General features: G+C 34.2%; 2 protein-coding genes across 3 annotated transcripts; both read right to left on the bottom strand.

Annotated features, from left to right (window-relative positions):
* Positions 1 to 2,959: 2,959 nt before the first annotated feature.
* LOC116167333 (60S ribosomal protein L13) lies at positions 2,960 to 4,452 on the bottom strand. Its single transcript, XM_031482673.1, has 4 exons — positions 4,327 to 4,452; positions 3,777 to 4,032; positions 3,204 to 3,509; positions 2,960 to 3,151 (listed from the first exon to the last, which is right to left on the bottom strand). The coding sequence occupies exons 2-4, from the start codon at positions 4,020 to 4,022 to the stop codon at positions 3,044 to 3,046; spliced, it is 660 nt and encodes a 219-aa protein (XP_031338533.1). The 5' UTR covers positions 4,023 to 4,032; positions 4,327 to 4,452; the 3' UTR covers positions 2,960 to 3,043.
* A 613-nt stretch (positions 4,453 to 5,065) lies between these two features.
* On the bottom strand, positions 5,066 to 13,558 carry LOC116167454 (aminopeptidase N-like). 2 transcript variants are annotated; one of them, XM_031482815.1, is made up of 13 exons: positions 13,436 to 13,558; positions 8,719 to 8,950; positions 8,057 to 8,667; positions 7,854 to 8,009; positions 7,497 to 7,808; positions 7,263 to 7,446; positions 6,974 to 7,212; positions 6,571 to 6,929; positions 6,215 to 6,492; positions 5,969 to 6,168; positions 5,753 to 5,923; positions 5,480 to 5,699; positions 5,066 to 5,346 (listed from the first exon to the last, which is right to left on the bottom strand). In XM_031482815.1, the coding sequence occupies exons 2-13, from the start codon at positions 8,914 to 8,916 to the stop codon at positions 5,170 to 5,172; spliced, it is 3,105 nt and encodes a 1,034-aa protein (XP_031338675.1). In that variant the 5' UTR covers positions 8,917 to 8,950; positions 13,436 to 13,558; the 3' UTR covers positions 5,066 to 5,169. The 2 variants fall into 2 exon arrangements, with proteins under 2 accessions (XP_031338675.1, XP_031338676.1); XM_031482816.1 differs by lacking the exon at positions 13,436 to 13,558 and adding an exon at positions 11,918 to 11,933.
* Positions 13,559 to 15,264: the final 1,706 nt, after the last annotated feature.

Genomic DNA, 15,264 nt, shown 5'->3' with positions numbered 1-15,264 from the left:
TAAATTAACCAGCATGGCATCAAGACAGATTTATTGAGCAAGTTAAAAAAACCTCGGTTAGTTATTGTTAAAAACTTAATTTGACGATCATTTCGGGAGCACTCCCTCCCCCTGCCTACGCCCTTGATACAGGGTTCCAGTGCGCAAATTTCTGGAAAGTTGATGGGGTTGAATCCAGACTATACTTTTTTATTTTACTAGATATACATTAAGTACACAAAAAAATAAGCCCCATATAAATAATTTAAATTTATTCAATATAAAATTGTTTGTAATCACCTTTATTCTCTTCAAAAATTTTTTTTATGAATCTGCACGATATAGACATCTTGTAATTATTCATGGCAATATATTTGAAAGTCTCCTGAAAGATGGAATCGTGATTATTACATAGGAACTATTTCAAATTGTGCCTTGCCTTTGCCAATATACGTCCAAAGCCTCTCCTTTGCAAGTTTGGGGGCACCTTGATATACTCTAAGCGGAAAACGTCACCAGTTTTTGAATAGAACAGTGCTATTTTGGCATTTTCTACCTCCATGAAGAACATATGTTTGACTGCATCATGTTCTAAAAGAAATTGGTTCCATATTCCTGGTGGCAGATGAACTTTTTTAAGAAAGTACAACAGATTTTGAGCTACATTTTTTGTCAAAAATGACATTATTAGTAAAGTCGCATTGTGTCATACATACAGGGTGTTACACGACCGTTCGAAAAAAAAAAATCGGGTTGTAGAGGGCATCAAAACAAGCACTTTTTCCAAATAAACCGAGGGTCCAACGTGTTTCGTTTGGGAGCCACCCCCCAAAGAGTGTGAAATCTGCATTTCTTCTTTAATTTTTTTCTCAGCAACCATAAGAGTTACAAAGTCGGGTGGCATGTCTTTGAATAGGTTTTTGGGTATGCTCTTTCCGATTTTGCAATTTTTTTTTCAAAATTCCTACCCCTAAAGGGCGCACCCCTAAACTAGGGTGCAAAAAAAAAATTCTGATTTCGACGAAATTTGGTATCTGGGGTTTTTTTAACATGAAAATCACGAATCTGAAATTAGTTTTTGAAAATTCGAAAAAAAAAGTTCCACTGCAATTCTTGGCGGGACAACGAAAATAGAGATAATTCCACGAAATTTGTTGTGTACATACTAAACGAGTTAAGGAACAAAACTGTCGAACAGTTTTTTAAAATAACTTTTCAAACAAAAGTTATACTCATTTGAATGTTGGTCCTTCGGGTCGCGAAGTGTCCCAAGCCTACTAGTAAGCCATAATTTCGCATGTGTTGGTTGACAATGTCGCAAAAACAAAAGATTAACGGTTTGAGTCGATATTTTGTTATTTGGAATTAATTCGGTCATTAAATGATTAAAAAATTCGATGTATCGATTAAAACACCTACCAAGGTATTTTAAAGCGCTGATCGATTGTTTATTATCTAAATAAGGTAGGGGAAAAAGTCAAATCACTTTCCGTATGATACTTTTTCACTATGATCAAAAATTTTCATAATCTTAGGTTGAAAAATAACTTCAAAACACATGCGAAATTATGGCTTACTAGTAGGCTTGGGACACTTCGCGACCCGAAGGACCAACATTCAAATGAGTATAACTTTTGTTTGAAAAGTTATTTTAAAAAACTGTTCGACAGTTTTGTTCCTTAACTCGTTTAGTATGTACACAACAAATTTCGTGGAATTATCTCTATTTTCGTTGTCCCGCCAAGAATTGCAGTGGAACTTTTTTTTTCGAATTTTCAAAAACTAATTTCAGATTCGTGATTTTCATGTTAAAAAAACCCCAGATACCAAATTTCGTCGAAATCAGAATTTTTTTTTGCACCCTAGTTTAGGGGTGCGCCCTTTAGGGGTAGGAATTTTGAAAAAAAAATTGCAAAATCGGAAAGAGCATACCCAAAAACCTATTCAAAGACATGCCACCCGACTTTGTAACTCTTATGGTTGCTGAGAAAAAAATTAAAGAAGAAATGCAGATTTCAACACTCTTTGGGGGGTGGCTCCCAAACGAAACACGTTGGACCCTCGGTTTATTTGGAAAAAGTGCTTGTTTTGATGCCCTCTACAACCCGATTTTTTTTTTTCGAACGGTCGTGTAACACCCTGTATACAGTTAGGTATAGTAGATTTGGATAGTTGTTAGCTAAAAGATGAGGTGGAATGTGGATAAGTACATAAATCAATGCTTGAACTTATAAGAAGTAATTATGTGATATCAAGTACACATAAGGATTCAAGTAGCCAACAGCTATAATGACTCAATAGAAAAGGATACCTTTTACTTGAATAATGTCGCAATACTAGCAAAAAGAAGTACGATATTATAATTTAAAAATGAGAAAAGTTGTTATACTTAGTATCTGTTAAACTTTTTTCTCACCCCCATAACACAGTTCTTGGTTTTGGAATTTAAAAAAATTTACAACGCCTTTTTTTGTCGGCAGCCTGTGTGCAGATGTGAGATGGGTCACGTTCCCCTTTACTTAACAATCTCAATATTAATTATAATCATGATGAAAATTGCATACACATGTACACTGATATTTTAACATAAGCAATAGGTATTAATATTTTATCTTCAGTCTTTTTTGCATTAAAAGTTAAAACTGAAAGAAAGCAACAACCGAACTTGTCAACTCATCCTAAATATTAACCGAGCACTAAGCTCTGCTAGATTTTTTGTAGGTAATTAAAACTGCCAAAATTTATAACGAAATCAAAATAACCGTTTTGGCGAAAAGAAATATTTTAGTTATGTAACTTTGAAATTTTTTCTCCGCTTTGTTAATAAAACCTGGCACAATTTTTGTAGGTTGTACACAGAAAAATAAGACCTTAGCTACATTCTGCTTAAACAGGTTTGGACAGATTTCACTCAATTCAATGATTAGGTACACAATGTTAGTTACTACAAAATAGCTAAAATTAAAAAAATTAAAGCCACTTCCCAAGTAAAAATTTAATCAAACTTTGATTAATTTGATTACAGAAGATTGTATTTTAAATAGTCATTTAATCTTAAACCGTCTTATTTTTTGCCTTTCTTAGTTTCCATTTTGGCAATGTCATCTGCATTTTCACTTGCTTCCTTTTGACGCTTGGCTCTAATACCGACCAGTTTGGCATCGGAACGTTCCTAAACACAATTATTATGGAACCTAAGCTACAACATTTCAGAGTAAACGTACCTTTCTAAGAGTTGCGTATGCATTGAATCTCTTTTCACGCTGCGTCGGAACACGAGCTTCGGGTTCAGTTACTGCTTGCTTAATTGGAAGAATTTCCCCAGTAAATTGGGTAGCCATCTTTTGTTCTTCTTCAGTGGCCTCTCCTGCACGCAGCTTCTTCTTGTGGAGCGGGAACAAGATCAGTTTGGAGCGATATTCCTTCAAACGCTGCGTGTTCACTTGAATTGATTCGACGGACTTGTTACGGCGCCGAAAATCTACAGCAATACCGATGGAGCGGGCGAACCTTGGTGTGAGATGTGCAGCCTAGATGTTCATAATTATTATTAATAATGATCATTTAATGACTACAAAGTTAGAATTCCAAGACAACGATCATATGAAACACACAAAATTTTCATTGCCTCACATAAACAATGTACTACGCATTAATGAAAATCTCCGGTGTAAATTAGCATTAGCATTTTTCGACCTCAGTTTATACTGAAAAGTTAATCTTTGATTTTTACCTAAAGTTAACTAAGGAGTAAATGTAGAATTGAAAATCTCACATTTTTAGATTTGTAAACTTACTTTCAATTCTTGTAAGGTGAAACCCCTTCCTGGACGTACTTTGGTGTGGTACCGAATGGTAGGACACCTAACAACAGGACGTAGTGGACCTGCGACAGGTCTCGGAGCAATAGAACGGGCCTTTTTAATACGATTCTGCCTTCTTCTATGTTTACGAGCAGGTTGGTTAAACCAGGTTTTCACATATCGCTTCCAATCCTTATGGAAATGTCCATTAGGAATCATATTATTTCCTCTGGGTGCCATTGTGCTGTTTCTATAAACGTAATGAGTTAATGATCCCTACTCCATATGGCAATTAAAAACTCAATTAAACTATAATGATCAATACTAAGGTACTATATATTGTAAAAGCAACAGCTTACATGCCAAACTGTTCAAAGACAAGGTGAATCTATTGCAAAGCAAGAAAATCTAGGTTCCTCTAACCTATAAATTTAGCACGTTGTTGAAGATAAACGTGTAATCAATTAAGCGGTATATTCTTAGTTCATTTAACAAACTACACCATTTCTATATAAGAAATAATAAAATAGCTATAATTACTTACCTATCGTTTAATTAACTCGAGAAAGAATCAACAAAACGGTTAATAATGTATTCACCTACGAAAAAAAGGGATGTGGTTATTAATTTTTGGACGTTGGTAATAGCAATGTAATGTGAAGTTAGTCAGAAAGTCAATTGTATTGGTTACCTTGCCACAATTGTACAGCATGTGTCAGCATTTGCGCGTTGCCTATCCTCTAGGCGAAGGTTCACTTTTCATTTTATATGGGGAATATACTATTTTTGGTTAATCATTATTTCAGTATTTTTGCTGTTTGGTTTTTAGTAATTGATATAGGGAATTGCCATTTTAATCTACAGTAGCGATTAATTATAAACATCAAATTCTGACTGCTTACAGGCAACACAGCATAGCATGCAGTTTGATTTTCGTGTATATAGATCTGTATAAAATTAGGAAAAGCGCAAAGTTAAATTTACTTTACATTTTAAATGTTATTGGCGATTCAGATTGACTAGAGGCGAGGGTGTAATTCACAAATAGCGTGTGCAGATGGCAGCATTTTTTAAACATAAGGTCATTCTAGCTAGGGGGTTTTTAAGGAAAATTCTACTGCATCATTTTAAAATGAATTGAATTTATCCTGCCGTTTTTGAGACTTAATACAACCCCTTAATCCTATTCTACCTGAAAGGAATTTCTTAAGAACACAAATGCAGTCTTGAATTAGATTGCATTAACTTAATTTGAGTGAGTTTGCTGAATTAATGCACTTCACTAATTAAGTACAATTATATTCAACTGGAAATACTGATGCAATAACATGTCTAAGCTATATAATAAAATAATAATATATAATTAAAATAATATAATACTATTTTGTTATAAATCTTTCGAAGATTTGTGATTTTGATCAGAATTTTCTTCTATCCATTTTATTACGACATCCAAATTTGTGTTCTTCCAAGAAACACGCGACTTAATTTTTTCAACAATATCCAACATTAAAGATGATACTGATGTTAGCGTCTTTTCATTATCTTTGTAGAAATTGGTGAGCTAAAACATCATTACAATTAACACTCCCGTGTTTCCCGCTATACGAAAAAAAAGAGAATTAGTAGAAACAAAAGTTAGTGTGACTAAGTATAATAATCAAAATTTCGTCCAAAACGATTAACTATGTACTTACATCCTCCAAGTCGATATTTGTCGAAAGCTTGGACAGGAATTCTTCAAAAATAATATTTAGATTGATAAAAATATGTTGGTAATTTTTATTTATTCGCTCCCAATTGCTCCTCAAAAATGCAAATCCAAAATTCAAAGCGACAGGATTATTTGTAAGCGACTTCCAAACATCGATTGAGTATTGAAGCGGAATAGTACCATTAATGGCATTTTCTAAGTAACTACAACAAAGAGATACCAGAAACTTACACTGCTTGTTGTGTAAATGCTTTACTTGTTTATCAACCACGGTTCCCGGGTGCATCCCAGTGATGAATAAAATATTTTTAAATTAGCAGTGGATCTTGAGGGATATAAAGTTCTTCGCCATAAGAAGAACCATTCTTTTCGACCTCCCATTTTTATAGCGGTACATGAAGCAATTTTACGGAAGTCGTAAGCAATCCTATAAATTCAATATTAAAAGAGACACAAGAGAGTGTTTACTTACGGAATGTTAACGTCTGGATTTTTTGAGTCCATCCATTCTTTATACTTCATCCTTGACCATTCCAGACAGGGCTCATAATTACACGTACAAAGTTTAGAAAGAATAAACGTCCTTAACAGTTTGTCACTTAGCGACTCGTTTACTTTGGCTACATTTCCCAGCCTAATATACGTCGGTGTTATGAGATTTATAATATAGTTCTAAAAACCAACATTGTGATCATTGTGTATATCATCAACTCCAAACCTCAAAAATCCCACGGTATTGCGTCGTTCGAATAATGTAATTTAGTTGCTTTAAGCTGTTGAATAATGCATTCCATGGAATGTAGTTGTGTTCTCTATGCTTCATGTATTTGGTTATTTCAAAAGCAGAACTATAATTGAGCAAATTAAAGTTTGCCAACTCAAAGGCGTCATTTAAAAGCTGTCCACGATCGGTTGAAGATATTTTAGAAGCATCCTTCATTAGTTGATGTTTAAGTAAGTTCCAGTTTGTATCATCGTAATTTACTCTATACAACCCTAAAAAATAAGTAGACCTGATGTTCTCGAACGATGGTAAAAAGTCGTCAAAGAAGTATAGAAAAAATTAAAAATTACCGGTTCCTTCCACATTAAAAATGGACCATTGTTTTGAACCAGGATTTGTGAAATTACTTATCGTAATTAATCTCTGATTAATCATCCACGTTGTTTTCAGTGGTGTATGTTCAGCTTCCTTTAAATAAGTGAGAGGTATGTACCACAAATAGTGATCCGCGCTGTGTGAGTTAATAAATCCTCTTTGAGTGATACTAGCTGACCCATGTTCATAGTCACGCCGTACCGTTAGAACAGGATATCCATCTTGCGTAATCCAAGAATCCATAAATTCTTTTAGGGACACGCCATTCGGTAAGAACTTATCGACATTCGTGAAAGAATTCCAAAAGTCTTCAATTGTGCTGCATTTGTACTTCCTAAAAGTTAACTTTGGAGGGTGCATTTTCGAATGAATGTTTACCATTTTGTTAAATAATTTTTAATTCCTTTTTTGAATTCTTCTTCAGTTATTGTCCAATTTAACATTCTCAACAAGCAACTTCCTTTATTATACGCGACATCATCAAAAAGTTGTTCGATCTGAGTTGGCTCTTTAATAGGGATCTGCAAACTTTGCACCGATTTTAATTTATCAGAGTCAAGACTAGTCTGTGCAATTTTTAGAGAATAAATGTCCAGATCTTTCAACGTTGGGTCTATCTAGGGGTGAATTCGTAAATTTAATCATACAAATGTATTTAGCTACGTACCGCATTTTGAACAACGTCTTCTAAATAAGCGGAAAACCCCTCACTCAGCCATATCTCCGACCACCAATTCATAGTGACTAAGTTCCCAATCCATTGCTTGGCGAACTTATTTATCATGGTTCTGAATATATGATTTTTCGTATCCCAACTGATTGTGCTCGGGTGTAGTAAAAGTGCGTCGTCCCTATCAAATTGGTTTAAATAGGAAACAGGAGGTCCTCGTTTTTATATTACCTGAACCTAATTAAACCCCAGTTCTCCATTGCAGTTTGATATAGTTCAGGCACGGCCACCATATCTAATTTTGGCAAAGGGAACTTCACTCCAAAGTAAGTTTGTAAGTAGCTCAATATGTTTGGGCTAATATCCGCAGCGTAGTTTGCCTCGGCGAGCAAGTGATTCGGTGCCCAAATTTTTAACACTGTGCCCAATTCACTCGCGTTTACTTTAACGTACCCAAAGTCAAATATGGTAAATGCCACCAGGTGAGGTGACATGGGCGGTGACGTATCGAAATGGTCCCACACCCATCCAGATTGGTTAGGCCTAAACATTTCACTTGTTAACTGATGTGAGTAGGAATACACTTACATCTCTTCGGATTCCTTAAGAGGCATATTGGACAGAGAACTCATATTTGTCTTTCTTGCTACACTAATTTCAAAGGATGCCTTAAACGATGGTTCGTCAAAACATGGAAACACCATCCGAGCAAATATCGGTTGGAAATGAGTGTTCAAAATCCACCTATAATCCGTATTGTAAATTAACTTAATATTATTAAAAGTTGATACCTGGTGGCTCCATCTGGGCTTAAATATTTGGTTCTATACAGACCTAGAAGATTGTTGGATACAGTTCCAGAAAATTGCAAATTAACAGTATAGTTCTCGCCAGCTTGCAGTTTATCCTTCAAATGAATAATGTATCTAGACATATTTGTGATTTCTTCGATTTTTTCAAGATCCAAGTAAATAACCTCCGGTTGATGATAAATAAGAAATGCACTATCCTTATTTAACGATTCAGAGGGTGGATCGTCTGTTGAGTAACTTTGCGATTGTGAATCAACAATGTCATCTTCGTCCCTCGTTAGGTTAACAATTTCAGGAAAAAACTCTTCTGATACATCTTTTGTAGTAGATACTTCAACCTGATCTTGCAAAATGTTCAGCTGATCTGCATGCAGAATAATTGCTTTTGTTGATTCCGAGCAATGCATCAATATAGTCACTTCGCCAGTAAATGTGAAGTTATCCGAACTGGATTCATCCAAAAGAGGATGAATTCGAAGGCGATAGTGGAGCGGGAAAATGTCAAGCGGCAATCGAAAGTCTTCAAAGGTTTGGTTGTTTAGAGTATCATTCAACAGAGCTTCTAAGTCGTTTGTGTTGTTTTCGTTTTGCTATAGGATAATGATGAAAATTTGGGGTTACATTATTAGATAGCACTTTACCGATTGCTTGTCAATTTTGTGACCGTAAAAGTATATTGTAGCACCAACAGCCCCCAAACAAAGGATTGCGAGTACGGCTAACACTACGGCTTTTTTTGTTGATACAAAACAACCGCCGCTTTTTGAGTCATGGTCTTGGTCAGACTCCGATATAAACTCTGAACGTTGATTGTTAAATGCTGAACTATTTCTACCCATAACCTTTTAGTGTATGATACTGTAACTGGACCAACTGAAACAAATATGCATGATCAAATACTGTGTTTCTGTATTCTGCCGTTCCATATGATGAACTTCCCACCATTTAGTTTTTACTTAGCATAAAATTCCCAGAGCGAAAAACACGAGTATTGTGAAAAGTAGACTTTAATCCCCTGCCTGCGCTAACGATACACCTTCAAATTTGCCTTATGATAATATAATAATTTATTTATTTGAACAGACAAGTATATAGTATAATAAAATATAGTTGCAGGTCTCAAGAATTAATTAATAACGGAGCACATGTTTGGGAACACGCGTCATCGAGTGTCGTTCAGCTAATTACCTTAATTAGTTTTTTGGTCGTACTTATTTTAGTAAATAAAATTAAGAGTCGCATAAATTAAGGAAACACAGCCAGTACTGTGCTTATTAACAAATAATCTAAATTTCAATGGGCCTTGTCGGTTATAGACCTATATAGAGGCAAATTGGGGCTGAGGTTTCTGAACCAAAAGAACGAGGTTAGGAAAGTTTCCATTGCGTCAAAAGTGAACATAATCGTTCTTGAAAAGGCACAAAAATAGCTTAGTGACCTCGTCAAATGTTTTGAAATAAAAGCTCCCAATGCCCTTCAGCTTGAAATAATTTTTGAGTTTTATTTAATTTTACTCGTAGTTATACTTATGCTAGAAAAATTGTTCTAGAACTTAGGCACAGGTGTGTAGTTTTGACATATGGAAATGCATTCTAAACAAGTGTTCGCTTTTCGTCAGCCATTATCAAAGGCAAAGAACGCGATGGAGGTGATGAGAAATTAAAAATCTGGCACACCGATCTAACCAGGCGGTTTTCAGGTCATTTGACTAATCATACGTAACAGTCAGTTGCGTTAAATTTTCAAATCCGATTTTTCCGGCGGTCGGCCGATGTTTTGAAGTTTCTTCCATTTACCAATTCAAATTGAAGGGTTGTTGCATGAGGTGTTTTCCGATTGCTGTAGTATTGAGTCAGTCAGTGTGTGCAGTTATAGAAGAAAGGTTTAAGTCAATGTTAAAGTTGGTACCCGAGCTGCCACTTTCAACTATGTCAATCGTCTTGGAACCATTGCCGGTGACGTAAGATAAGAAAGAAGAAAGTTTGTATACACGGATGATCCGAAACTGCACAAAACCCCAAAATTTTATCAAAACAGTAAATATTATCATTGAATATCCAACTCGGATATTCAATGATATTATGAAGCGTATTTGGGAATTGTAGCGTAGCAAAAACTAGTTGCCATTTAATATTAGGTGAATTTGTTCACAAGTATTCCAATTAGTTAATTAATGAAATCCAAGATTATACGGAATGTCCAGACGACCGATTTGTGTACAAATAAATGTGATTAAAAACTCGATTGTGGCGTTTGTTTTTAATCGTCCGTTTCAGAACTTGTAAAACAGTTTTCTAGTTTAATTTTAGAGCTTGATAAAAACCAAGGTAAAAACTCAAGCGTAAACTTGGAAAAAATAAGGATTTTCAATCAAGAACTAGGAAAACCTTATATGTAAGTCCAGAACCTTTATTGTTTTGTTGAACGCTTTACTCTTCTTATTTGTAACATTTTAAACGCATAATTTCGTTGGAAAATGCGCTAAAAATGGACATCCTGATAACAAGTAACCGTAAATATGGTAGTTTTTTGAGGTACGATACTGCCTCAGTAAAGAGTTGTTTATTTTAGAATATGAACATTTTTAAAGAACTTATGGGGCGCACAAGCTTCCCCCACAAAAATAAATGAACATACTGTAACGTAAATTTAATTACGTGATTTACTTATTTACAAATTAGCAATAAATAAATAACACTGCTATGACTGCTAACTATTTATTACTTCGGACTTGAAATTTGAACTTCCATCTCCATTCAGTTCGTTTATTTAACGAAGACTTCCGAATGCTCTCGAATGTTCTCGAACAAGCACGTCATATTTTCCGAAAAGAATGCGCGACATCCGCTTTCGTTTCTTATCGCCGATGACTAATCTTTTATAGCGCCTCGATGTGTACCGGGATTTGTAGAATATTCGCTACAATACTGAACACACACAGGAATTTGGAATACATTTCGAAAAACTAATAATCATAATACATTTTGTTTGTTCAAATATTGACCAAATTGATGGAGGAAGAATATCATTTTAAGCTAAGCTGTAAGTCATCGCCAAGTAAAAATTATATTTTAAGTATCGTTTTGGCCACTTTACATTTTAATTTGTCAAATCAAAAGGCATTACAAGGAAATAACAAAAAAATGATCCAACAACCCCTCTCGCGTAAAATAGTTATAAATATAATTGTTTAGAGGTTGCTATTTCATAAACATGAGAAAGTAAACATTTCGATATTCCGACGATAAAATTGTACCTACGTAATAAAATTACCTACAAGAAAGTGATTATTTTTTTAACGCCATAGCAAAGAGTACTATGGTTACTCTTTGGCCATAGGAAGAACCAATTAAAACAATTAATATAGAAACGAGTAATTGCGTAAGTTCCCTGACACCTAAGTCACGCGTTTGTCCAATACAAATATTGTCAGGGACGTATAAACGCAAACAATAATTAGACACGCAAAAATATACAGTGCTATGTTTGGCAACGATAAATGAAAATTAAGTTATGCTTAATTTTTAGAAAAATAACATTTAAGGCAAATTTATGTATTCGAATAATTAAGGTTTGCAATTAATATACAGTGCTCCCGTGATGAAAGAAACGAAATCATCATTTATTATCCTTTGGGAAAATCCTCGGACACGTCGATTAGTATATTCACTTGCCTTTTTTTGCATTAAAAATTTTGTTTGACTACAAAATGTCTCTTAAGGAGGTAGTCTGATGGCGGAATTAATTAACACATTTTGAATATTTTTCATATGCCATATCATACGCCTAAAGAGACGGTTAATTTACAAATTTAACGTAATAGACTAAAGCGTGTTTTACATGCTGAAGGTTTTTGTGAAAGGTGAACTTCTCTTAGCCGAGGACATGTGCATTGTGCAGTAGGTACTTTTCTTGAACTTTTCGATTCGGACGTGAAATATTTCACTTTCAACTAAAATAAAAAAAAAAGACTTATAATTTTGAACTTTGACCAAAATGTGGGAATCAAATTATTGAGCTTATATTCTTATAGAAGATAATTCAACAGAGGGATTACATCAGAATCTCTTAGAAAAAGTATCCTCTGATGAAAAAATATGTGTAACGACAAGTGAACGACAATTGGAGGTATTTAGGTATTGAGGTATTGAGGATATAGCTATTATTTGGTCACCTTATGCTTATACTAATAAACACTCATCAGCAATTGAAATGATCCAGAGTAACTTTATTAGATGTCTTCACTTTAGATTCACAGGAATGTATCTTCGCTATGAACATTATCGTGATTTAGCGAAATTGTACAACTATAGTGCTCTTAGTGATCGTAGAAGGGATAGCTGCCTCTTGTTTATATTTAAATTATTAAATAATCAAATTGATTCGAGTTATTTACTTTCTTTAATAGGTTTCAACGTCCCGGATCCTAGAACAAGAGCAAATTTAATTTTTTTCAAAATCCCGCATGTACGTTCAATTGCCCATATTAATTCCCCTGTTGTACGCATGATGATTATTACTTAGGTATAATGAATTTCAAAGATCTCGAAATGAAAATCTGCAGCTGTTTGGCCTGTCCTTATCGATTTAGATTAAGTTTGTGTTAAGTAATTAGTTAAGTTGATGATAGATACTCATAATTTTTTGCTGTTTGTTAACATATGCATATATGTCCTCAAACCTTAATATGGAATTAGTACTGTTGGTTTGAGAAGATTAATAAAATAAAATAAAATTAAAAAAAATAAGATATGACGTGGTAAACTTGTCGATCTTGATGCAGCTAATGATTTTTTTTTGGTTTGGATTAAAGATCGAAGTCAATATTATATACACTGCTTTTTATTCTGCTTGTTATTTCTAAGTTGGCACAGATGTAGGTATCCTGGATTTTATCTCTACTCTAAACCAAAGAAAAATTCGTAGGTATTCAAAAACCTCTAAAAATTAACCCAAAGCAGCAGAAATAGTTTTTTTTGTCTAATTTAATAAAAAGACGCATGAAGTGGGATAACAAGCATGAATTATCTAATTAAAATGTTTTTTTTTCTATTTACCGAAGCAATTTACCTAATGATAATTGATGTGCATGTACGCTACACAATTGATCTCCATTCACATGTAAAATCGTTGTTCGAGCGGTATGTTCTATTAGGAAACAATATACCGTTTTGTTTTGCAGCCAATTGATGGAAATAAAAATTATGTAGGTTTTGTGCATCCAATTAGAAATAGGTAGAAAGTGAAAACTCGTCTTGGGAAACTTACGTTTCATGCACATCTTTAGCACTTAATAAACTATGAAAGGTGATTGTAGTTACAGACCTGATAGTACTTATTCGAGCGAGAATCACTTACTCAGAAAAAACAGCAGGTGACAACACCAATAACGTTTAGGTATATTAAGTAACAATATAAAATACGTATAAAATAATGTAATTGTACTTGGTAACACACAACTCAAATTCTATTTGACAAAATATCACTGAACTGATTTACCTTCCTTCCCCCACTTTCATTTGGTCTTGAACCGTGATAATAGTCATTGTACACACAGATTACAATTGGGCAAAATTATGCATTTTCAATGTGATTCTCAAAAGTCGCGGAATGTTGACCCAATTTATAATTAAAACGGCTTGACATACATGCTTATCAGATTTTTTATTAAGTACAACGTTAAGTTATTCAAATTTTTCATACCAAATGTTACATTTTTTAAATAGAATTTAGTGAGTTGTTGGAACGGCAATCTTGTCCGACGAATTCGTTTGGAAAATCATTTATCAAATTATTAACGATCCTCGAGATCGTTTATAATTTTGTATTGCTGTCTGTCTGTCCGGTTATCTGTCCCGTGTGCTAACTTTGTTTAGAAATGTCCGATCGCTTTGAAAATGGGTATGTTCAGAAAGATCACTATTGTTTTTTAGGTACGTAAATTAGCGGGTCAAAAAATTGCAGCCCAAAAACGATCTGTAGGATCGTTCGGCATTTCGTTGCATCGGATTTTTGACTAATACATTAGTGCCAGCATCCGTGAAATAAATATATTTGTCAGAATCCTTGTTATTGAATTGAATTACTTTAACGTACCACGTCCTTAACTATTCAGTGCTTGAGTAACTGTATTAAGTTGACACATGTTATACGCCTGAACATCTTTCAGCATTATTGTACTTTTACAGTTCAGTCTTCTCGGGATTTTATTACTTCAACTTGATTAGTCAACGTAATATAATAAGTTTTTTATGATGCTATATAAAAAAGTGTGCTCTTTAATAATATATAATGAAAACTAGTAGTTGCCGTTAAAAAATTAGCAGCCCCCCCCCCCCCCATTGACCGTGCAGAAGTGACCACAAATGTATAGTACGTAGATTGTTAGCACATTTTTTATAATTTTGGATACCATAAAATTCTTCTTTAAAAAAATATTGTTTTGAAGGTATGAATGTTCCAGACAAAATGTTCACCCTGTGTAATGGACATAAAAACCTTTAAATTCGATACCTTATTCGATACATGTGGTGCTTCCTGTCACAAACCTATGATAAGTTTTCATGAGGATCATTAGTCCATTAATTTGATATAATACTGATTGAATAAAAGTCTAGATGGGTTACAAGAATGAATACATCCACTCGAGTCTTAATTTTCTAACAATTGCTGCATTTCCGGTATGATTTGCATAGTTAGTAAGTATTACCATTTCATGGTAGTGCACACTAATTCAATAAACTAATTACGCTAATACTCCGTACAGAATACTCGATAAAGACACCGGATATGCATCAATTTCTCTTGTTATGACCAAAGAGCCAATGTGAAAACATAATATTTGACGCTCTCTGCTGCAGGGTCTAAACTCTAAACACTCTTGTAACATTCGCAACACACCACATTGGATTGATGCGTATTGATGGCATATATACGCACTTCCATTTAGCAAAAGGTTAATGTAAAATTTCTAACCTAATCTTTTTTTATCTACAAATGTGCGTGGTAGTTTCTGAATTATTCTTAAATAACAGTGATAGCCGTAGTGGTATGATGAATTGGAACAGAAACACTTTCCAAACAGCACCGGCTAACTTTACGTGAGTAGGTACCTATAGGACAAGTTTCCTGTAAAATTGCAAGTATGTCCGATAGGTATTCTCTCACGATTAGGGTGTTGTATGCGG

Source organism: Photinus pyralis, unplaced genomic scaffold, assembly GCF_008802855.1.
Source record: "Photinus pyralis isolate 1611_PpyrPB1 unplaced genomic scaffold, Ppyr1.3 Ppyr1.4_LG3b, whole genome shotgun sequence".
Lineage (NCBI taxonomy): Eukaryota > Metazoa > Arthropoda > Insecta > Coleoptera > Lampyridae > Photinus > Photinus pyralis.
Note: the sequence above shows the minus strand (reverse complement) of the source record. Positions and strands in the feature narration are given on the sequence as shown.